Source organism: Podarcis filfolensis (assembly GCF_964270895.1).
Source record: "Podarcis filfolensis genome assembly, chromosome: 17".
Classification (NCBI taxonomy): Eukaryota; Metazoa; Chordata; class Lepidosauria; order Squamata; family Lacertidae; genus Podarcis; species Podarcis filfolensis.
In genome coordinates, this window is record NC_139621.1 from 12,554,404 (window position 1) to 12,577,562 (window position 23,159).

At 43.4% G+C, this 23,159-nt stretch overlaps 2 protein-coding genes and 1 long non-coding RNA gene across 11 annotated transcripts in view; 2 read left to right on the forward strand and 1 right to left on the reverse strand.

Moving 5' to 3' along the window:
- RFX3 (regulatory factor X3) overlaps nucleotides 1-3,230 on the forward strand; it is a 108,464-nt gene extending 105,234 nt beyond the window's left edge. For 4 of the 7 annotated variants that reach the window (XM_083593218.1, XM_083593222.1, XM_083593220.1 and 1 more), the window contains 3 exons: nucleotides 264-417; nucleotides 1,980-2,022; nucleotides 2,932-3,230. In XM_083593218.1, the coding sequence (XP_083449344.1) occupies nucleotides 264-417; nucleotides 1,980-2,022; nucleotides 2,932-3,203 (469 nt within the window). In that variant the 3' untranslated portion in view covers nucleotides 3,204-3,230. The remainder of the gene's footprint in view (nucleotides 1-263; nucleotides 418-1,979; nucleotides 2,023-2,931) is intronic. The other 3 variants (XM_083593219.1, XM_083593223.1, XM_083593221.1) reach the window with 1 other exon arrangement.
- LOC310753124 overlaps nucleotides 1-23,159 on the reverse strand; it is a 163,967-nt gene that overhangs the window by 126,676 nt on the left and 14,132 nt on the right. The window lies entirely within an intron of this gene.
- LOC310752707 (histone-arginine methyltransferase CARM1-like) overlaps nucleotides 21,245-23,159 on the forward strand; it is a gene marked incomplete at its 3' end in the record, with an annotated part of 61,581 nt that continues 59,666 nt past the window's right edge. The window contains exon 1 of one of the 3 annotated variants that reach the window (XM_083593624.1): nucleotides 21,245-21,472. In XM_083593624.1, coding sequence (XP_083449750.1) covers nucleotides 21,298-21,472 — 175 coding nt within the window. In that variant the 5' untranslated portion in view covers nucleotides 21,245-21,297. The remainder of the gene's footprint in view (nucleotides 21,473-23,159) is intronic. The other 2 variants (XM_083593626.1, XM_083593625.1) reach the window with 2 other exon arrangements.

Sequence of the window (23,159 nt, forward strand, 5' to 3'; positions counted from 1 at the left end):
TCCCTGTGGCTGCTCCAGAGGAGGAGGGGTGAGCATACAAACCCAAAGCTCATTTCTGTTCATTCATGTTGCTCTAAACCATCGTTTACGTTCCAACTGGGCTATTTATACATTAATAGAACTTTCTAAATGCAATGTAAATAAGCATGTTTTCCTAAGTGGTTTGATTTTTCAGAATTATTTTGGATAACTTTGGAAATTAAGTCAGAGGTTTCTGAAGTAATTATGGAATGATCATATTTCCCATTTTTATTTTTATACAGCTCAATGGTTATTCGAGATTTAACCTTGCGCAGTGCTGCTAGCTTTGGTTCTTTTCATCTGATCCGTCTATTGTATGACGAATACATGTTTTACTTAGTTGAACATCGTGTTGCTCAAGCCACAGGAGAGACACCTATTGCGGTTATGGGAGAAGTAAGTCCACAGCCAGAACACTTTTCCAGCTGATAAAATTGAATTAGAAATAATTTTCTCTAAAGTGTATTCAGTTAAGAAATAAATGCGTCTTGTGGGGAATACATGGGATAATTGTTGGACTGAAATCTCTTTATGTAAGATTTGGGTGTGACAGATGTAAAATCCAATTTTCAGTTGTAGTATCTAATACTTTAGTTCCTGAAACCATGCTGAATTGCTCATTCTAGTTTGTCAGAATGTATCTGTTCATGCTGAATTTTTCCCTAAGTACCAAACCTCAAAATTTGCTCTTTGAGTCTATAATTTTCCAATATCCAAAATTCATATTTGAGACCTCCGGGTATAGGGTGGTATATAAATTCAAATAACAACAACAACAACAATAATAATACTACAATTTGTGCTGTCACCCTGGCATGGCACATCAGTGAATGAAGTTAGATCATTCACATCCTTTCTTTGCTTCTTCCTAGAGTAAAGAAAGTTCTTGTTTTCCTCTCAAAATTGGTCTTTCTTATCCTAATAGTGATCTTCTTATTAGTTAACTCCTAATCACCCTCAGAGATTTTGTATCAAAATTGTGCATGACGAGAACTTGAGAAAATGTGCTGCCTGCCTTTTTAATTGAAAGTAATAATAAGCCTTAAAATAGAATGCCTGCATCCTATTTGCTTACTGTGGCTTTTCTTGACATATCAAAGCTTATCCAAGGAACTTCTTGCTTGTCTTGTATACCACACAATAATTATTTCTATTTCTTGGGCTAAAATCCGCAAGAGTGTCTTGTGAGGAAAGGTGCCAAGTAGGCAAAGAGTGTGCCTTGCCTCCATTCACCAAGTGTCACAACCATTGTTGTTGCCTTTTCTGTTGTCAAATGCTTCCTTTTGAATGCTGTCATCCACTTTCTCATTCTTTCCTCCCGCTTGGTCTCAAATACTTTTTATAAGTCAGAGTCAGATTAAAAGACTTTGTGCTTTGTGTTAGTATAAACATTTCCTTACCATCCCTGACATCTTCGAACCTTGGAGAAGCCCAGAGGACTGAGGGATGAAGACCCAAAATCTGAACGTAGGGGGTCAATCGCTGCTTGTGTTGTTCCTGTGGAGCCAGGGGGACGACTAGATGGGTCAAAGGATTTGACTGCAAGAGAAAATGTTCAGATAATGCTGTGTGTGAGAGAGAGAGGGAGGGAGGGAGAGAGAGAGATCCAAGGCCCTTCTTCATGTGCCCTCTCCACAAGAAGTTCAGAGGATCGGAGCCCGAGAAGGGGTCTTTTCCGCAGTGGCTCCTCATTTGTGGAATGTTCTGCCTGGCGACGTTAGCCTGGTGCCTTCAGTAGATATCTTTAGGCGCCAGGCAGAAACATTCCTCTTATCCTCTTAAACAATCAATGGCCTTTTAAATTTGCCTGTGGGACATTGGTTTTTTTGTTGTTACTGCATTATGTATTGTTTTGTTTTTATATTGTAAACTGCGCTGTAATGCTCGGGTGAAGGGCAGTATAGGAATTTTAACAATAATATTTATCTATCTATTTGTTATGCTTTCCTCCTCTGCAGTTTGGTGATTTAAATGCTGTGTCTCCTGGAAATATGGACAAAGGTCAGTAGGAAGTTTGTTCTAGATCTTGGGTTGCATCCAGAGAATTGCAAGTAGAATTTGGCTTGCGCAGTGGTGCTTTCTTAATCTCACCTCCCTGCTACAGCTCTCTTTTCTCTCCAAAAACCCATTTGGAGGATCAGAGAACCCTCTGGAAATCAACAGGATTGCGGGGGGTGGGGGTGGGATATATTGCATGAACAGAAATACATTTCTCCAGTGGAGACTAGGACCCCACCAAGTGGGATATCGTTATTCTTGCCTTGTTTGAAAGGCAGAAATAGCAAACTGGTAGTGTTCTAGCGTCCCCTTAGAAACACCTCTCAGGGGAGTACCAGCAGTACCTTCTGCTCATACAAAGCACCACTGGATCCAGGAACAGGTGAAGTTGTGAAACGTGTGTACCGTGTAATATTTAAAACTGCTCCAGAATAATGGACAAATCAGGCTTAATGAAACCAGTATGACACAATGCTGAACCTGCACACCAGTTCAAACCCTGGTCAGAGGTTGTGAGAATGAGAGATCGGTATACACTGAGATAATATAGTTCTGAAACCGGAAGTATAATAGGCATGTAGATTATAGGAAATCTTGATTACCATGAAACACGGACAGAATCCGCAGTATGATAGTTAGGATGACTGAAAGTAGAATAACAGAATCATAGAATTGTCGAGTTGGGAGGGGCCTGGCGAGTCACCTAGTCCAACCCCCTGCAGTGCAGGAATAATTCAACCTGCACCTGCAAATTTAGGAAATAATGAATTATTTGACTAACTGGGTACACAGACGCACCTGCAAGTTTGCCTCATTATTCTTTGCCGGGGTCCCAAACTGGGAACAGTTGATACTTAGGGAAACGGTCGGGTCGCTAAACAATTCCATCTCCCAATCATCTGGCTCTTTCAGATTGCAGGATTCATGGTGGTTTTATTTGTGCAGATGAAGGTAGTGAAGTGGAAAGTGAAATGGACGAAGAGCTGGATGACTCCGGAGAGCCGCAAGCCAAGAGAGAGAAGAGTGACCTGAGCCAGGCCTTCCAGGTGGGCTGCCTGCAACCTGTCCTGGAGAGCGGAGTTCAGCAGAGCCTGCTGAGCCCCCTGCACAACGAGCACATTGTGACAGCCACGCAAACGATCAGACAATGCAGTGCCACTGGAAACACGTATACTGCAGTCTAACAGATATTAAAGCTCTTTTTTTTTCCAGATTATATTAGCCCTGTTGATGTTGGGCTTATCATGGGGGAGGGGAGGGATGCAAAAAAAGAAGTCTGAAGGTCGACTGTTGTCAAATTTTATCTGTGCTTGAACATTACTTTTACTGGAGTTGTGAAATGAAATGAGTGTATGTATTTCTCCAGGTCTCTTTTGGAAAAGAAAAAAAAAATTGGTAAATACAATCATTTTACACTGGCCGCTTAATATAAAGAGTTTTCTTAGTTTCAAGAGTCAAGAAGCGTTTTTGAGAAGCTTAATGTTAATGTTTTTGTCCTCTTTATAATTAAAAGTAATTTAATTTTTCATAGTTTTTACAAAATATTTTAATGTTAACTGTTAGTCATGGTGATTTCGTATAAATAGGGTTTTAATTAATTGCACTCTGAAATATCAAGAATTTTCCTCTTTGATTTACACTGGAGGCCTGCTCATTTGATAGCAGCTGCATTAAACTTGTTATAGGAAAGGCAGCTTTCATTGGACAGAACTGGAAGATGCTATTTTGATACATTTCAGAGTGTTCAGGGGTTATATTGGAAATTTTATTATGACGCTAGAGAACATAGACTGTCGTCTTTCTCAGAGGAAGAGCGATTCTCACGGTTGCAGGATAAATGAGAGCTCTGATCACATGTGGTAATAATGTGTACTTAATTCATGTACACAGGACACCATTACAGACAATGCAAGCTTCCTTTTCAAAAAAGAATCAGTTATTTGCGTACCAACTCCTCTCTTTTAAGACTACTGATTTCAGGTGCCGTCTGCCCAAGCGGCCGACTCTGTGCAACCTCCGCTGGCTTCAGTTGAGCTTGCACCAGATTTGGAGCCTGTCCTGGGGGGATGATGCACCTCGTATACACAGGGGACCACCACCCAGATGCTTTCTGCTCTTCAGTGGGACTGTTGATGCTAGAGACTGAAGCTAGAAAAAGAAAAGCAAAGCATCTCGATTATTATTTTTTAAGTGTACGTACTACTTATGCTGAACTGGACATGCAGGAAACCATTCCTTTCAGATGACTTTTTTTATTCCATGTCCTTTTCCCCGTGATAGTTCAATCTGCTGCTCTTGTTAAAGATAGTTTATAGGATGCAAGGAATGTAGCAACCTGCATTGTAACTTTGCTCAAAATAATTCCTGGTTCTTAAGTGGATTTCATTTTATACAAAAATGTTTAAAAGGCAGTGAAACTGGCACATGTCACTTGTACTTACTTCCCAATTGCGTAGAATTTGAATAGGTGGCTAGACGGACCATTGCCATTTAAGAATGTACATCAGGGATCATTGTACCTCGGCTATTACATGGTGCCTTAAACAGAACTGAAGCTAAGATTTTCTTGTTAATAACTCTTGCATTGATTCAGCAAAGTGTGCCTGTCTTCTTTCTTTCTCCCCTCCTCCCCCAAGTCCCCAAACAGTAGAAGGGCAGGTTACATAGTTTTCAAAAATCAAGATTTTCTTTATTTATTTATTAGATACACTATCCCGCTTAGAGTGACGGCATATTTCTTCTTTATAGCTGAATTTCACTTTATTACTAATCAGATTTTCTTGGTGGGGAGGGGAGTGTATGAAAAACAAAACTAGCTTTAACAATGTCAAAGGTCAACAAAATAGGTTAGCCAATTTCCAAACAAGAATTTATATATATTTCTAAACCCTTATCTACTTTTAATTTTTAAAAAGTAAAGTAAGCAAAACTTTTTAAAGCAGCATATAGTTACAATTTGTGCACATGTGGGGGGTCAGTCTGCTGTTTCATTTACAGGTTAAATCATACTATATGTGGGGGTTTTTTGTTTTGCTTTTGTCTAATGACCTGTTACAAGTATAATGGATTAAACATGTCATTGGTTGAAAATATACCTGAATTTCCTTAGTTTGATCAAAACAAACCAAAAATGAAGGAAAGCACAAAGAAAATTCACAGACTCTATAGCGCGAGGCCCATGTCAAATATTCAGAGCCTTGTTTGTCATTTGTCTGAAAGACGATATTTAAGGTTAGAGTCACCATATGCTTGAACAGCAAGGAGAAATTGTTGGTATATTTATAGCACACAAGTTTGATCCTAGGTTTTTCATGTTTCAAGAATTTCTAAAGATTTACTAATTTTTTAATTTAAACATTTATACTTCTAAACCAAGCTTTATGAATTTTCTTAAAGTTGCAGAATTGGAGGCCCACTGGCAGAGCGGCCAGGCAAGATCTTGTGCCTGGTCATTCCTGCCACATTGTTTAACTTATGCTGATATGATTCCATGATCATTCTGTTTCCTTTGTTATTTAAATGTGTCCCCATCCCCCCGCTCAAAATCCATCACGTCTGTACCCCTCACCATTTTTTAAAGAAATCTAAGCTGTGATACTTACTCCCTCTCATTGTGCATTATGAAATGTTTACACTTAAATACAGTGAAATTAAATGTAAAAACAAAGAAACACTTTTCAGCATAGTTTTTTAAGGCTCTAGTAAGGAGATTAGATTTATTTACTGATAATAATCCTTTGAGATGACAAACTTGTATGTTTTCTAATCATTGTCCTTTTCATTATTGTTGAATTTTGTTCATGCAGCGAAATGACAAAGATGCAAATTTAGTTTTCTGAGAGAGACAGGCCTTGTAAATCCTCTGTAAGTCAACTCTTTTCGCCTTCCCACCTTAGTTGATCACTGTATTCAAGGTGCCAAAAAGATCAATATATAATTTTATGTCAAGTTTTCTGATTAAAAGGTGACATTCTAGTCTGTAATGGAACCAGGTAAATAAGATGGATCTCTGCAGCCACATATTGCCCCAGATTCATCCAAAAATGCTCTGATAAGTTAATAATTTAAAAGAATGGAATACTAGTTTTGATCAATCCAAATGTGCGTATTTTTATCACTTAATTTAGTGGCAGTTGATCATTTCTGCTTTTCTATTTATTGGTCTCACAAATCGGGTGAGTCCTCTGCCTGCATTGTCCCCACAGACCCTTCCATGTAATCACGAAGCCACATCAAGGGAGCTTTCTGACACTCCACTCTTTGTGCCTATATCCTTTCAGCATTCCTTGCAAAATGTGGCTGGGATTCCCAGACTCCCCTGCATGTGCCCAAGTGCATCTGTGCCCCTAACCCAGAGGGCTCCCCCAAGTCCCTCTTCCCACCCTAGATCCTTTGGACCTTAGATTCTGTTGCCCCAGAATCTCCCCAACTTGCTTTGGGGAGGAAACCTCAGACCCATAGAGGGCTTTGAATCTTGGAGATGAATTTAAACAAAATAATCACAATTTAACCATCATTCACAACACAAATATTAATATTATGTCTTAGCACTGACATTACCAGTACTTTTTTTCTGGGGGGACGCAGGTGTACGCATACCCCTCAACATTTTGTGAATCTAACTTTGGCCTCATTGAGGGGCAGTATTTCAATATGAGTAGGAAAATGAGAGGACCCCTAAACATTTTTTTTTAAGAAAAAAAGCATTGGACATTACTAACTCTTGATGGCATTGCAGGAGAATAGACTCATAGGATTTGTGTGGCTCCTGTCTTTAAAAGTTGGTTTAAGGAATAATAAGTTTTAAAAATAGGACTTTTTGGCTCTTGTAGAAGTAATGCAGTGATCAATGTAGATGCTACTCTGGAAACTTCCTACTCAGAGGCCAGGCCCAGTTTTCATAAGCTCTTCAGGAATGCAAAATAGTTGGTGCTGTCACTTTAAACTTACAAATGTTTGTACTGTCTTGTCGAAATTATTTGCTTTGTGCTTATTTTTGTATTACAACTTGGAATTACGACACTACTTTAGAAATGGATCACCTTTTAAAAAGTTACCAATGTGCAATGTTACCACATTTGGTTCACCGTGCGTGGTGATAATTTAAACAGGACTTGTACTAATGGTACCGTCATTCAGGAATGTACAGATCTACATACAATTTCTTTAATTTAAAACGAGGTATTTTTAAGCATCAGAAACACTTCTCTCAAATTATTTTCAGTAAAACATTAAATAACTGCATAGTTTTCTCAAGACAAATCAGCAAGGAAATACATAAGTTTGACTTTTAATTGCAACCTTGTTTCAATAATGGAATAATTTTATATAAGAAATACCTATAGGAATTTTTTTTTTAAACTTTCATATAACACTAATTTCGGAATATGTAACACTGATTGGTGAGAGTAGTATCCCTACGTGAAAATTGGGCCCTTATTCCTGCATTACAGGTCAGTCTCTTTTATCTATATGGTTAAAATGAGTTAAGAGGAAGGGGAATGTTAGTACTGTTGCAAGGTTGTTTGGTGACTGAAGAAAACTGGAATAGAAGCATAAATGCAGTGCTTAGTTCTAGTGATAGGAAATTATTTTGATGGTAACGCCTTGCATTAACCCTTTGAGCATTGTAAGCTAATGTGATTGGTACAAATATTTCAGAGACCACTGGCAAGAGAAGGAGTGCCGTGGCCCCAGCCCTAACCACTATCTGAGATAATGAACACCATGTGCACAGTTTTGCAGGGGAACAGGTCCCAAGAACTCTTAAGAAAATCTAAGGAGTTGTGCCCTACTTCAGAGAACTCTGAATGCTCCCCAAATCCTACTGAAGCAATTACCTTTTGGGGGGGGTGGATATTTTTATTTTAAATGTTGTCATGCATAGGGTTGAATCTAGCCATAGTCATTCTTCAAGTCAGCCCAGGGAAGTTTGTGGGACTTGATTTCAATAGGACTGCTCAAAGTATGACTAAGTTAGGATCCAACCCTGGTTTGCACTTAAATAGGTGTGTCATAGGAACATTGGAAGTTGACTTATACAAAGTCAGACCAGGGGTACACCGAGCTCAGAATTGTCTATCCCAGGGTTCTTCAACCTTGATCTGTTGCTGGACCACAACTCCCATCATCCTCAGCCAGCTTTGCCTGTGGTCAGGGATGATGGGAGTTGTAGTCTAACAACATCTGAAGTTGATGAACACTGGTCTACCCAGCAGCTCTCCAGGGTTAGGGGCAGGGAACATTCCCAGCCCTGCCTGGATATGTCAGGGATTGAAACAGACAACTTCTGCATGCAAAGCACATGCCCTGCCACTGAGTTATGGCCCTTCCCTATTAGACATTTTAAGCATCAAAGATCTGGATGCATTGTAAATGTTCTTCACAATTTCAATACTTGAATTTGAGGAGGACATCTCTGCTGAATGCATTTAGAATACTGCCTTCAGCAAACTAGCATTTCTGCTATTTACTGCCTACAGCAAACTAATATTGCTACTAGTTTAGGGGGAAATTATTTGATCCAAGAAACATGAATTGAAAAGTACCTATACGTTCTTAAAATTAGATACTTAACAAGAAAATAACTTTATTTCAGAATACAGTGGTACCTCGGGTTACAGACGCTTCAGGTTACAGACTCCGCTAACCCAGAAATAGTACCTCGGGTTAAGAACTTTGCTTCAGGATGAGAACAGAAATCGTGCTCTGGCGGCGTGGCGGCAGCAGGAGGCCCCATTAGCTAAAGTGGTGCTTCAGGTTAAGAACAGTTTCAGGTTAAGAACGGACCTCCAGAACAAATTAAGTTCTTAACCCGAGGTACCACTGTAGTGGGGAAATCTTGCTAGGCTAGTATATGGGCATGTGTAAATAGGAAATGTATCTCAGAGACCTGAATTTTATAAGACATTTGCGGTTCAATTACACATGCCCCCATCCTATAAACCAGGGGGGCTGGCCCATGACCCTCCAGATGTTGGGTCCCAAGTCCTATCAGCCCCAGCCATTAGGGAAGTCATTGTCCAACGAAATATGGAGGGCCGCAGTTGAGACGGCCGTGCTGTAGATGGTCTCCTCCAGGGTATTGCTGTGACTACAGTCCAAGGAGCCTCTACAGGTGTTCCTAGGAGAGAACTGGGTGGAATTACAGGGGTCTTTGGATTTTGTTTTGCAACCACTGTTCAGCTGAAGGCAGGCTGCATTTTGAGAGTGGAAATGGCTTTCCCCTCCCACATGGTGAGCTCTTGTGGTGCTCAGAGAAGCCTTTGGCTGCGCACACAGTTTTCCTGCTAGGCAGTAGTTTTGTTGAGCTGAAGCCTTGATTCACCCCATTTCCCCATTCCCAAGTCGGTTTGTTACTGAATGCAGAGTGGCATATTTCTAAGTAATTCCAAAATTCAGACATTGTGCAGATAAAAATAGGCTGTGGGCGATAGAGCAGTAGATGGTTTTTTTTACGTAGTCGCATTTGCCAAACCAGCCCAGTCTCTAGATCCGGCCTGTGACCCCCCCCCCCAAGTTATAAATCCTGTTGCAGCTGAGGCTCCACCAACCTCCCCTTGTTGCTGCTGGACTGACCCTGCCCCAGTCACCAGGGTGCGGAGCGCCCAGCAGCTCCCAGTAGGTGCCTGGTGAGCTGCCTTTCTCTTGGAGAGTCTCCAGGAGCGCTGGCCTGCTCTCAGCAGAGTTCTGCAAGATTCTTGTCCATTGGTTCAATGCATCATCACTAATAAGCAGTTTGCACTGAAGCGGTGGTTATTCTGGAAGGGACTTGGGAGCGCTACGGTTCTCTAACACAAGCCTCTAACCAGCCTTCCCTTATTCTGACAAGCTATTCAAATTAATGTATAATTAAAAATGAATGCAATACTCAAAGGGTTTATGAATTTATTATTCATAATAATTTTACTGTAAATGCTTCTCAGTTTGCATGCCTTGATCATTGCTGCTAGTGATTTTATGTGCCAGTAGAACTGAGTTTACGTTACCAATTTTACTTAATAGTTAAAGCCACTTACAAAGTGACTGCCTGGGGTCTTTTGATTGAAGTAACATGCCTTGATTTCAAAACAATTTGTGGTTGTTTTTTTAAATGATTTCTCTCTCCTCTTTTTTTTAGTTCCCTCCCTTCTTTTTCTTTTGATGTATATATGAAGCCCTGAGTAATATTTGGTAAGAATTCTCAGTTCAATTGATTATGTAAAATGAAATACACCAGAATACCCATTGAATGCAAACCATTATCCTACTAAGCCTCATCTCTGTACATTTCACCAAGCACTGATGCAGGGCAGCCTTCCATACAAATCACATAGGAAACGAGTTGAAGCTGCCCAGCAGCAATGCCTTGTGGATTGTGCCTTCTGTACCTAGACTTAGCGGAAATCAGGGAGATCTGGTTTAACTGCAGTGAGAACGGGATGGGGCAACAGGTTGCGATTGAGAGGGAAGCAAAACTGTCGACCAAGTGGTCCTTTGCACTTGGTTGCGTGACACTTTTGCAACGACCAGTCACCTTTCGTGGTCAGGTGAGAGACAAATCTTCAGCATGCATGCAAGTACTATATAAATAGGAATCATTTCATTTCCTAAATTGAAATTCTAACAAGATATATGGCTTGAGTGGGTTGTCCACATTAGGATATACCGTATTTTTCGCCCTATAGGACGCACTTTTCCCCCTCCAAAAATGAAGGGGAAATCTGGGTGCATCCTATGGGGCGAATGCAGGCTTTTGCTGAAGCTTGGAAAGCGAGAGGGGTCGGTGCGCACCGACCCCTCTCTCTCTACAGGCTTCAGGAAGACATCCGCAGCCTAGGCAGCCCTGTGGGAGTTCCCGCAGGGCTGTCTAGGCTGCGGATAGTAGCCTGCTTCCTGGAGCGTTGGGCGCCCTGAAAGCAGAGCGCCCGACGCTCCGGGAACACATCCGCAGCCTAGGCAGCCCTGCGGGAGTTCCCCGCAGGGCTCCCCACGCTGCGGATGGCAGCCTGCCGCCCGGCGCGAAGAGTGCCCTGAAGCAGAGCACCCCGCACGCCAGACAGACATCCGCAGCGTGGGGAGCCCTGCAGGAGTTCCCCGCAGGACTCCCCACGCTGCGGATAGCAGCCTGCTGCCCGGCGCGTGGGGCACCCTGAAGCAGAGCGCCCCTCGCACCGGGCAGACATCGGCCAGCCCCACAAGCTCGGGGGACAGCAGGGAGGCGCAGCACCGCCATCCCGCTGTTCCTCGACCTGGTTCGGTTTCCCTGACCAGCTTTTGGGGGGAAATAAAGGGAAATTTTTTTTCCTTTATTTCCCCCCAAAAAAACTACGTGCGTCCTATGGGACGGAGTGTCCTATGGGACGAAAAATACGGTATGTATTACTGCAAAACAGCATAGGAAGTATGGAATCCAGTATAATACTGGTTACAAAGAAGGACCCTATTTAGTACTTCTGAGTTATTTCATTACCACATTCCTATCTCCCTAAGCATCTCACATCAATAAAAGTGAGATTCAGGCCCTGTAATCAGACTTATGAACTAAAAAGACATGACATGCAAGGGAAGCGATCTTCCTGTTCTGCTGTGGCTCTTCTTTGCTTGCCTCCGGCCATCGCAGGGCAGCCAGCCAGGGAAGCCACCTTCTTCCTGGACCAGTGGAGGGGCCAGGCCGGTCTTCCTCTGGCCCCCAAGTTCCCCCTTGCCCCCCTGGCCAATTTCAGAGATCCTGGAGTTCTGCCTTTGGCTCTGCAGCCTCAGGGCAACTTTCAAAAGCAGCCTATTGAAATTCTGATATGGATTTCTTGCACAAGATGTACAGTCCCAGGTAGTTTAGGGAATTATACCCTCACATTTTAAATCTTAATTACAGTTTCAAAGTAACCAAATAATTTTCAACATACAGTTATCAAAAACAAAAGTCTAACCAAAGCAGGTTTCTCCTTTTATAACTTAATTTTCCCATTTGAAATTTGACTTTTTTAATAATAGCTAGTGAGGCTGTAAAAAAAACAAAACAAACATTTGTGTGCCTTTTTAAAAACTTGGGGAATTTGTGCCTGTCTAATGCGGTTAAATTTAGTTCTTACCACTGCTAACTCTACTATCACTCAGGGCTTTCTTACCTTTGATATAAGTTATTTCATTGGTTTATTTTACAATTTGTTTTTGTTCTTCGTTACGTGCCATCATTTAAATTTCACTTAGTAAGTGGCAGGTCATGCTTTTCAGTCCCACAAGCACAGAAATGCAGGAAACACTCATAGAGCATATTGGATCTTTTTATTTTCAAAATTGACTGAATATATAATGTAAATGAGGTAAGCAACTTTTTGTAGATTGTATGTGTGAGATAATGTAATGTTCTTTTCCAGTTTTTGGATTACAGTTGAATATACTTTTTAATTATTTAAAGAAAACATCTTTACAGAATAACGTGATGGGTTTTGTATAATGTATTTGATTTTGTAAATACGTATTTCCTGATGTGATTTTTGTGAAAATGCTAAATCTTTTAGTATATCATGTCCTCTCAAAATTGGCAGGAGCTAAATAATAGTTTGTGGGCAATTTGTATTGTGTACTGTACAATAACTGGGGAACTTTTATAATTATAAAAATATATATTAACTTTTAGTGTGTTGTTTAAACAAATGACTGGAACATACTAAAGATAGTAGGATTTTTCTGAATATTTCAGACTTGAACTCAGGCTAGCTTTCTTGTGTTTTTCAAAACAAAATTGTGTCTTGTCTTTTAAAATCAATAAATTTGTTTTCTTGTTACAAATATATTTCAAATGTTTCCATTTTTATAGAGGGGTACGTCATCACAATGGTTTATAACAATATAAAAACCTAAAACCAAACTTCAAAATCAAAAAAGTTTAAAACAAGTTAACAAGTTAAAAAAAACTAATAATAAAGGAAAGTTAAAAGCAAAAATAAATTTAAAACAAAACATTAAGTAGACCATTGGGGGGGGGGGTGCCATGCTAGTTCTGCTTCAGCAAAACTAGTTCTTCTATATGCTTGGTAATTCTACTTTTAACACTAGTTTTCCCAGAATAGGCATTAAACTAGCAGGTATATAATTCTCCAAATTCCTCCTGGATTGCTTTTTAAAATATTGGTATTACATTCTTACCAGTCCTCGGGTACAGAGGCTGATCTTGGAGACATGTTTTTGTTAGAAGATCACAAATTTTACATTTGAGTTGTTAAGGGTGGATGACATCCCAGCCCCAGTGATTTGTCAGATTTTAATTTGTCAGGAAGGCCTAGAACTTGACCTAGTATCTCCATTCAATTGTCCTGTGTCTCAGTTCCTCAGATTCCCTTCCCATGAAAGCGCCACTTCTGCTGCTGCGAAGACATATGCAGAAAATTCTTGCAGCTTCTCTGCAATCTCCTTTTCCTCATCCAAAGGTCTAACCGCTCCCTCGCTAGTGCAAGTACTGTATTTTTCGCTCTATAGGACGCACCAGACTATAGGAGGGGGAGAACAGGAAAAGAAATTTCTCCTCCTCTCTGCTCAGTGCCCCTTCAGCGAAGCGGCAGGAGAAACGGAGCCCCTTCCATTTCTCCTCCCACTTCGCTGAAGGGGCGCTGCACAGAGAGGGAAAACTGTGCAGCGCCTCTCCAGCGAAGCGAAGCCTGGAGAGCAAAAGGGATCGGTGTGCACCGACCCCTCTCGCTCTCCAGGCTTCAGGCGGCTATCCGCAAGCCTTCGGAGTGCAGCGGGAACTCCTGCACTCCGAAGGCTTGCGGATAGCTGCCTGAAGCCTCCAGGGGCTTCAGGCGGCTTCAGCGAAAGCAACGCGTAGCCTCCAGAGCGCAGGGGGAGCTCTTCCTCTGCACTTTGGAGACTTCGCATTGCTATCGCTGAAGCCAAGGAGCCTGCATTCGCTCCACAAGAAGCACACACATTTCCCCTTAATTTTTGAAGGGGAAACAAGTGCGTCTTATAGAGTGAAAAATACGGTATTTAGTTTCTAACATTAATTCATGCATCTAATGTTAATCCAATATTCTTTTGTATGTGCTCTGTAGGATTATGTTTTACTTTGCCACTTTTCAGCAGTTTATCTCCAACACTGTAGAAAATTGGGAAAGTGCCATAATATCTTGTTCTGAATTCCTACAAGTAATCTAAATGCTAACTGGATCACAGCAAAATAACAGAGCAATCCTTTTCTTGGGCATGCAGTGTCAGCGCCTTATTCATTGTTATGAAACATTTGAAAACCGAGTAGCATTATGGAGTTGCGAGGTCTTTTGAAGAAGCAAAACACTTGTTAATAGGAATATCTGACATGTATTCTTGATCTGCATGGATTAAAGCCACAACTGAAAGTTCAGTCACACAGTCTGCACTACTGCCTATTAAATTTAAGCTTTTGGAACTTCTAACTAATAAATTCCTAAGACTATGAAAGATGAATAAATAGGTCTTTTGTAAAATGTTAACAGAAGATGTAGATCTACACAGTCCGTCCATGAATTTTAATAAATGGAAATAACTGCAGCCAGAGTGCTTGGGTTTAACCCAGTTTAGTACCACTGAAGTGAGCAAGTCTAAACTGACTGGTTGCAATCCTGTACCAGCTTAGTGGACATATATTCATCTGAACTCAGTAGAGCTTCCTTCTGCATAAATGTGAATTGGAATAGGCTTCCTACCCCCAGGACTTTAGTCCAGCAGTTGTTTAGTCCTCAGGCATCCTACTGTGAAGATTAACCGAGCTGTGGAACCAGTCAGTTAGATTTTTAGTTTGTAGCCAATGGCCATTCCAGTGCAAGTCACAAAAACAATCAACACAATCCAAGAATAAATCAAACCTGTCAATTTTCAGAAATGCATGCTTTCAAAATATGAAATTGTAAAATTTTTATTATTTTTTTTAAAAAAATCTGGACATAAGCAAGCCCTAGGCAATATAGTAGCCCTTAACTTTCTTGCTGCTGGAACATACAAAGATCTTCTTCAGGTGATGCATTTGTCCTTATTAGGTCATCTGCAGCCATCTAAAAGATTCTGAAATGAATAGCAGCCTTATGTGTAAAAGGCAATAGTGAATAGGCTGCACAATGTCTTCAATCTGTCCTAATCGACATACACAAAGACTGGTCATTTGTTGGCCTATTAAAGAATTTACTGCTCATATTGTGTGGGCATCATTTAAAATCTAAGATGACTAAATGCATGCCTAACGGGGGAAATAAATTAATTCCCTCAGATTGGCAGCCCTTTTATAGTCAGATTTAATTTAAATATACTGAAATGAGAACTTGGAATTCTTCATATAAGCAAATATGTACTCTGTGAATCTCACACAAAGGGCACATAAGGATTTATTTTGGATTATATTCGGGGGTTATTTTCAGCCACAACTCGGTTCCAGCAACTCTCAGGTGGGTGCCACTGCCATCATGAGAGAACAAGGGAGGCGTTCATGGTGAGTTCCAGCACCTCTTTTTCTAGAAAAATTTGTTGTTGTTTAGTCGTGTCTGACTCTTTGTGACCCCATGGACCAGAGCACGCCAAGCACTCCTGTCTTCCACTGCCTCCCGCAGTTTAGTCAAACTCATGCTGGTAGCTTCGAGAACACTGTCCAACCATCTCGTCCTCTGTCGTCCCCTTCTCCTTGTGCCCTCCATCTTTCCCAACATCAGGGTCTTTTCCAGGGAGTCTTCTCTTCTCATGAGGTGGCCAAAGTATTGGAGCCTCAGCTTCAGGATCTGTCCTTCCAGTGAGCACTCAGGGCTGATTTCCTTCAGAATGGATATTCTTGCAGTCCATGGGACTCTCAAGAATCTCCTCCAGCACCAGAATTCAAAACCATCAATTCTTTGGCAATCAGCCTTCTTTATGGTCCAGCTCTCACTTCCATACATCACTACTGGGAAAACCATAGCTTTAACTATACGGACCTTTGTTGGCAAGGTGATGTCTCTGCTTTTTAAGATGCTGTCTGGGTTTGTCATTGCTTTTCTCCCAAGAAGCAGGCGTCTTTTAATTTCGTGACTGCTGTCACCGTCTGCAGTGATCAGGGAGCCCAAGAAAGTAAAATCTCTCACTGTCTCCATTTCTTCCCCTTCTATTTGCCAGGAGGTGATGGGACCAGTGCTAAAAAAATAGCACTGATTATATATCCAATTCACCTGCACTAGAGCTACCCCGGATTGCTAACAAGCCAAAGATACCTTTATCCAAAGCTGTCTTCTCAGATGGCAGAAGGCAGCCACTGGCAGAAGAGGAAGGGAGACAGTTTTTGGCAGTTGCCTCTCCCTCTTGCAGCTGCCTATCCCTCTCTAAATCTGCTCGGGGAGAGTTGAGAGACCTTCTGGAGCAGATTGGAGGTGGATGTACAAAGGGCTGTAGTGAGAGGAGGGAAACTGAATTTCTCTCCCTGTTCTGCAGATTGATACAGCCCTAGAAGCCGGCCAGCCCATTTCAAAGCATTTGCTGCACCTTCTGCCTACATCCCTGGCAGCCGGGTGCCTGGATGGCCCCGTGGCACAGCCCCTTTCTGCCTCCCTCTACTAAGACCATTGGTCCATGGAGCTCAGTAGTGCATGCATGGACTGGCAGCGGCATTCTATGGATTCAGGCAGGGAGACATCGGCAGCCCTTGGCGAATGAACTGGACTCTCCTGTGTGCAAAGGCTGCGATAGAAACTCCTGCAGCAGCAGGAGAATAGAGCTGTGCTTAGCTGCTGGGGAAAAAGGGTGGCCGTCCTCATTCGTGTCATTGTGACACGATGATGTCCTTGAAGAAAATTACAGTTGTGTACTTATCACCATTCAGTTCTTTGTTCTCATGGACAAGTGAGAATAAACTATTGAGCATTTTCAAGCATGGAACTTGGCTCATGGCTGAGATGCTTAGAAATGCTGCTGTGAATTTTAATCTGTTTTAGTATTTTAACTTTTTGTGTGCTTTACAGTGTTGTGGATTTTTCCAGATTCTTTTTGTAAACTGCTTGGAGGTGTGCTTTTTTAATCCAGCAGTATTATTATTATTATTATTATTATTATTATTATTATTATTATTCCCCGCCCATCTGGCTGGGTTTCCCCAGCCACTCTGGGTGGCTTACAGCATATCTAAAAACATAAAAATACTGAGTGGTAAAAACCTCCCAATACAGGGATGCCTTCAGATGTCTTCTAAAAGTTGTGTAATTCTTTATCTCCCTGACGTCTGAAGGGAGATATGGAAATAAATGGATAAATTAAAATCTCATTGTGGTTAAGTCGAATTCATATTTAAAAGGCACATGAGACATCACATGCATCCCCCCATCACCCTCACAAGCTGCCACCTCTGGCCCTAACTTTCCCTATCAAAAATTCCATCGCACAGAACTGCAGCTCCTGCATTTCAGGAGAGCCCAGGAGGCTTGTGAGATAAGGTAAAGGTAAAGGGACCCCTGACCATTAGGTCCAGTCGTGGCCGACTCTGGGGTTGCGGCACTTATCTCTCTTTATTGGCCGAGGGAGCCGGCGTACAGCTTCCGGGTCATGTGGCCAGCATGACTAAGCCGCTTCTGGTGAACCAGAGCAGCGCACGGAAACGCCGCTTACCTTCCCGCCGGAGCGGTACCCATTGATCTACTTGCACTTTGACGTGCTTTCGAACTGCTAGGTTGGCAGGAGCAGGGACCAAACAACAGGAGCTCACCCCGTCGCGGGGATTCAAACCGCCAACCTTCTGATCTGCAAGTCCTAGGCTCTGTGGTTTAACCCACAGCGCCACCCACGTCCCTTCTGTGAGACAAGGACTTGAGCACAATGATCTGCTTTATCAGTGCATGGTGTGAAAAAGGCAAACAGATTATACATTCCCTCCATGCTAGGGCAGCTTTCTTCCCTATTCATTCTGGTTGTGCCTGCAAGGCCTTTCAGGGGAGATGTCTGTGTGCGGTTGCCTGAAATGCAGGAATCGCACTGCACCAGTCAGCAGAAGCCAAAAACTTCTCCAAACAGCATTAAGAGGCATTGCCCTTGGGTAGGCAGTTTCTCAGTAGAAAACTGCTTGACTAACAGCAGTTAGTCAAGCACAAGTACTTGTTCATTTTTCATTTCACTATTTCCAATTACTATTAGCTGCATAACACATGAATATATATTTTTTTACTTGCTATTTAATACAGCATAGCCGGCTGATGCTTCTATGTTAATTTACAAACGCAGATTTTGTATGTTTTTCTTACAGCATTTCATATTATGCATGGAAAGAATACCCTGAGCATTTTTTTATGAGGGTATACCCTTGCTCTCAAGAAGACTAGGACCCAAAATTACCTTCATAATACTTTAATAGCAAGATGCTCCCTAGATAGTCACTAATTAGGGCTGTTTTGCACTGTAGGTTTTTCCAGTGTGGGTTTTAATAATGTCAGTGCCCCTTCTGGCCTGAAAGATAACTAACCACTTCTAGAACGCTTCACTTAACAGATTTTGTTGTTAGTTCTTTTTTTCAAGCTACTAGATGAAAACACCTTAACAGTGACATCTCCTGGGCAATTATTTTCATACAGACTGTTTAAGGGAAATGGTCTAAAAGAGATTGCCAAGCACCCAAGCACTAGAAAATAAAACTCACCAATTTAAACCAAGAATTTATTTGTTTTATTTGAAGTCTTAAAAAATTGGATCAGAAGGTCGGCGGTTCGAATCCCTGCGACGGGGTGAGCTCCCGTTGCTTGGTCCCTGCTCCTGCCAACCTAGCAGTTCGAAAGCACGTCCAAGTGCAAGTAGATAAATAGGTACCACTCTGGTGGGAAGGTAAACAGCATTTCCGTGCGCTGCTCTGGTTCTCCAGAAGCGGCTTAGTCATGCTGGCCACATGACCTGGAAGCTGTACGCCGGCTCCCTCAGCCAATAAAGCGAGATGAGCGCCGCAACCCCAGAGTCGGCCACAACTGGACCTAACGGTCAGGGGTCCCTTTACCTTTACCTTTAAGTTTACCAGAGGGAAAATGAAACCCGAGGCAGACCTGGAACATTGACTCTGTTTGCTTTGCAGAATTGATGGAATGCTTTATGTATTTATTTTAGTTCTGGTTTCTGTTGCTCCTCTCCTGCTTTCTTCTGCATTGCAGCCTGCACCGGGCCTCCCCAACAAGGTAAGAGACATGCCAACAAATCAAAGGTGTCTTTTGCATTAGAGCTGCCTCGGGGGTGGAAGAGCAGGAGCGTCCAGTGGGGGTTGGGGATGAGCCTTCTGGTCCCACGGGCCCCCAGCCAGGGGCAAACCCTGCTTAGCCCCCGGCCTCATTTCTCTCCTCCCCCCCCCCATTTTTTTGGGGGGGGGGTTTCACATCATTATAAACAAATAAACACATAAGACAAACAAACAAACCGTAAATGATAGCCTTATTGAAAATTACACTTGTTAACATTGTTAAGTGACTTCCCCTTGGTTGAATTTCATTGCATATCCTTTTAACGGTTTTCCAAATCACAGTTCTTATAAAATTTAACTTAAACATTAACATCCTTAGATCTTCACATTATTATTATTTTTTAAATATTTTATTAAGGGTTTTCTTGTTTTACAGTGTAAGTGTAATGCCTTGTATTTTTTTTCTTCCATGTAACATTTTTACAAATCCGTTTCATTTGATGAGGCATTAGGGAGAGAAGAAAAAAGAAAGAAAAAAAGAAAGGGGGGTGGAGGGAGGGGAGATGGATGGGGTGGGGTCGGGTAGCGGTGTTTCTATTATGCTTAATGTATGTAGAGTTTGGTGTCAGCGTGCTTGTGTTGTTCACTTGTGTTCCTTTGGTGGTGAGAGAGGTTGGGGTTGGCCTAGGGTGTGATTGTTTGTTTGTGGTTGGCTGTGGTGATCTTTGTTTTCGTGTGTGAGTGAGGTGGGTGGGTGTTTTGGATCAGGTTAGCCATATTGATTTGTATGCTGTTGGTGGATTATTGTCGTTGTCCTGTTGGGCTGTGTATGTGATAAAGGGGAGCCATACCGGGGTGAAGGTGTCTTCTTCTGTTTGTCCCCGTGTCAGTTTCAGTTTATTAGTTAATTTTTCTAGTAGGGCTGTTTCCCATACTATTTGGTACCATTGGTCCATGCTTACTCCTGACAGGTCTCTCCAGTGTCTGGTTATGGTACATCTTCACATTATGAAATTAAACATATTAATTCAACACTTAACATAAATAAAATCCTAAGCCAATTAAGTGTCTGCAAGCTGTTTTCAGTTAATTTAACTTGACATATTTAACTAAGTAATCATTAAATTTAATCCACTCTTCCTGATACTCCTTCTGGTCACGGACTAGCTAGGTCAGCTAGCTCCGAAAAATCCACCATCTTCATCTGCCATTCTTCTATCGTTGGTAATTCTTGGGTTTTCCACTTTTTAGCTAACAGAATACGTGCAGCAGTTGTGGCATACAGAAATAATTTAACATCTTTCTTGGGCAATTCCAAACCTGTTATTCCAAGAAGAAAGGCCTCTGGTTTCTTTATAAATGTATATTTCAACATTTTTTCCAATTCGTTATAAATCTTTTCCCAGAAGTTTTCCACCTTGGGACAGGTCCACCTCATATGATAAAAGGTTCCTTCCTTTTCTTTACCTTTCCAACATAGATTGTCACAGTTAGGATATATCTTTGCTAATTTTACAGGAGTCAAATACCATCTGTACATCATTTTCATTATATTTTCCTTTAACACAGTACATGCCTTGAACTTGACCCCTTTCTTCCACAATCTTTCCCAATCCTCAAACATTACATTATGTCCTCATTTCTCATGCCTCATTTCACAAAGCTCAGAAGCCAAGAAAAGCCAAAGGTCAGCTGCCCCTCGCCCTCGCTGCGCTGCTGCGCCACGTCCGTCCCCCGAGGGCGCTGCGCGGAGAGCGGCCAGCGCTGCGCAGCTACCCGCGCCAAGAAGGCGCATCTCCTGCGCGGCTCCAGTCCCGCGGGGCGCACGAGAGCGAGCGAGACAGCAAGAGCGCGCTTCCCGGGGCGGCCGCCGGGCGTCGCTGCTGCCAACGCGGAGCTCGACGGAGCGCAACTTGGGCTGCGCTGGACGGGTCGGGGGCGCTCGTGCGCGCGCGCGCGCGCGGCTTCTTAGCTGGGGGAAGCGGAGCAGGAGCGAAGCAGGCTGCTTTGCTTTGCGTGGCCGCGCGAGGCGCCTCCGACGGGGAGTCCGGCCGGCGCGCGGCCGCCAGGCTCGTGCCCGCCAGGCTCGTCCGCCCGCTGCTGCCGCGGGTCTGGCGCGAGGAGGAGCCACGGCCGCCTCGGCTGTGCGCGGGGCAGGAGGCGGCATGGCTGCCCCGGCGGGGTCGGCCTGTCCGACGGCGCCGCGCTTCGCGGTGCAGCTGCGGCTGGTGAGCGAGGAGCAGCTAGCGCAGGGGCCGCTCCTGCTCCGCGCCGGGGCCAAGGCGCTCCGCCTGCAGCTGCAGCCCAGAGACGGAGAAGCCGAACTGGCCGTGACCGACGGTGAAGTAGCAGCGCGGAGCGGAGGGGCGCGGAAGGGCGCGCGGGGAGGGAGGAAGGGAAGGGCTGCAGCAGGGCCAGCCAGGCGCGCGGCTCCCTCGCCCCCCGAAGGCACCGGCAAGGGCTGCCTGGCGGGTCACGTCCGAAAGGCTCTCGGAGAAATCAAACGCGTGTCTGGTCTTGGGGGGGGGAGCCGTTCACACGTTACGCTTTTCCCGTGGAATGGGCAGTTGGCGAGGAGGAGGATGAGCTGAGCTCGCACCCGCGGAGTTGCGTCTTCACTCCGGGAAGCTGGGAGGCAGGAGAAGGAAGGGGAGAGCGAGGGAGAGGCAGACTCTCCCCGGAAGCCCTGCTCTGCCATCCCGGATCGGAGAGGGTCCCTCTGCGTTTTGTAACTCCCGGGGACTGAAGGGCAGTCTGCCCATGCTCAGAGATAGCTAGGTGATCTGCGGTGATCTCTTTGCAGTTCTGGCAAATGGTTTAATGTGTTGGAAGCCACCCTGAGTCAGATGGGCAGCATATAAATAAATTATTATTATTATTATTATTATTATTATTATTATTTATTATCTGACTGAATGGCATGACACAAATGTGCAGGGTTAAAGGAGTCTGTTTGTGGAGCTCCGTCGTGCAGAATGTTCTGGGTTCAAAGCTTAGTGAGTCCTCACTTGGCTTAACCTCTCCTGCAGAAGGATTCCCGCTTGAGTTCTGACATTGAACAGAGAGCTTCTGTCCCAGATGGAGGACTTGCACTTGATTGCTCCTGCATTAAGGAGGCACCTATCTTAACCGCATTTTAAAAAGTGAACAAATAGAGCAATCACAGCAGCTTGGAACAAGAGGAGCACCTGCTTTTGCCTGCTGCAAAGCGGGAGAGAAGGGCAGGGGAAAGGGCAGGCAGCCCAGCCCAAGGAGACTCCGCTGGGGGCTTTTTCCTGGCCACCATGGCTTGCTAAGGATGCCCTGCCTTCTTGACTAGCCAGGAACAGAAGAGAGCAGCTGGATGAGGACAAAGGTCCCCCTAGTTCTGCATTCTGGTCTCATAGTGGCCAGCCAGTTACTCCTGGGAAGCCCATAAGCAAGCTTTGAGCTCGAGTGTGTAGGCCTTGGTGGTGGGTGGGCTGTGGAAGGACCCCCGGTGGGAGGAGCAGGGGGAAAGTGCTGTGTTCTAGTTGACTTCTTAGTTTCTTCTGTCCTCTAGAGAGCTGAGGTTGGTGGAAACACAGAGCAGGGCCTTTTTTGTGGCAGCACCCCAGCTGTGAATGCCCTACCAAGGCATTTCCTAGACCAGGCATCCCCAACCTTTGGCCCTGCAGATGTTTTGGACTACAGTTCCCACCATCCCTGACCACTGGTCCTGTTAGCTAGGGATCATGGGAGTTGTAGGCCAAAACATCTGGAGGGCTGCAGGTTGGGGATGCCTGTCCTAGACTCTCCCCTACTCTTCCAGGCAGCTTTTACTTGTTTTTAATAGGTGGAGGTTTGATTCCGTTCCTCTTGGTCTTAATGTGTGTGTGTGTGTGTGTGTGTGTGTGTGTGTGTGTGTGTGTGGTTCATGTTCTTTAGTTGGTTTGTTGCTTAATTTTCATATTTGTGTTTTATTTCTTATTTTTGGCTGCTAGGGCCAAAACGTGGCTTATGAGTATATTTCATTATTTTTTTTTAAGATATTTATTGAAGTTTTACA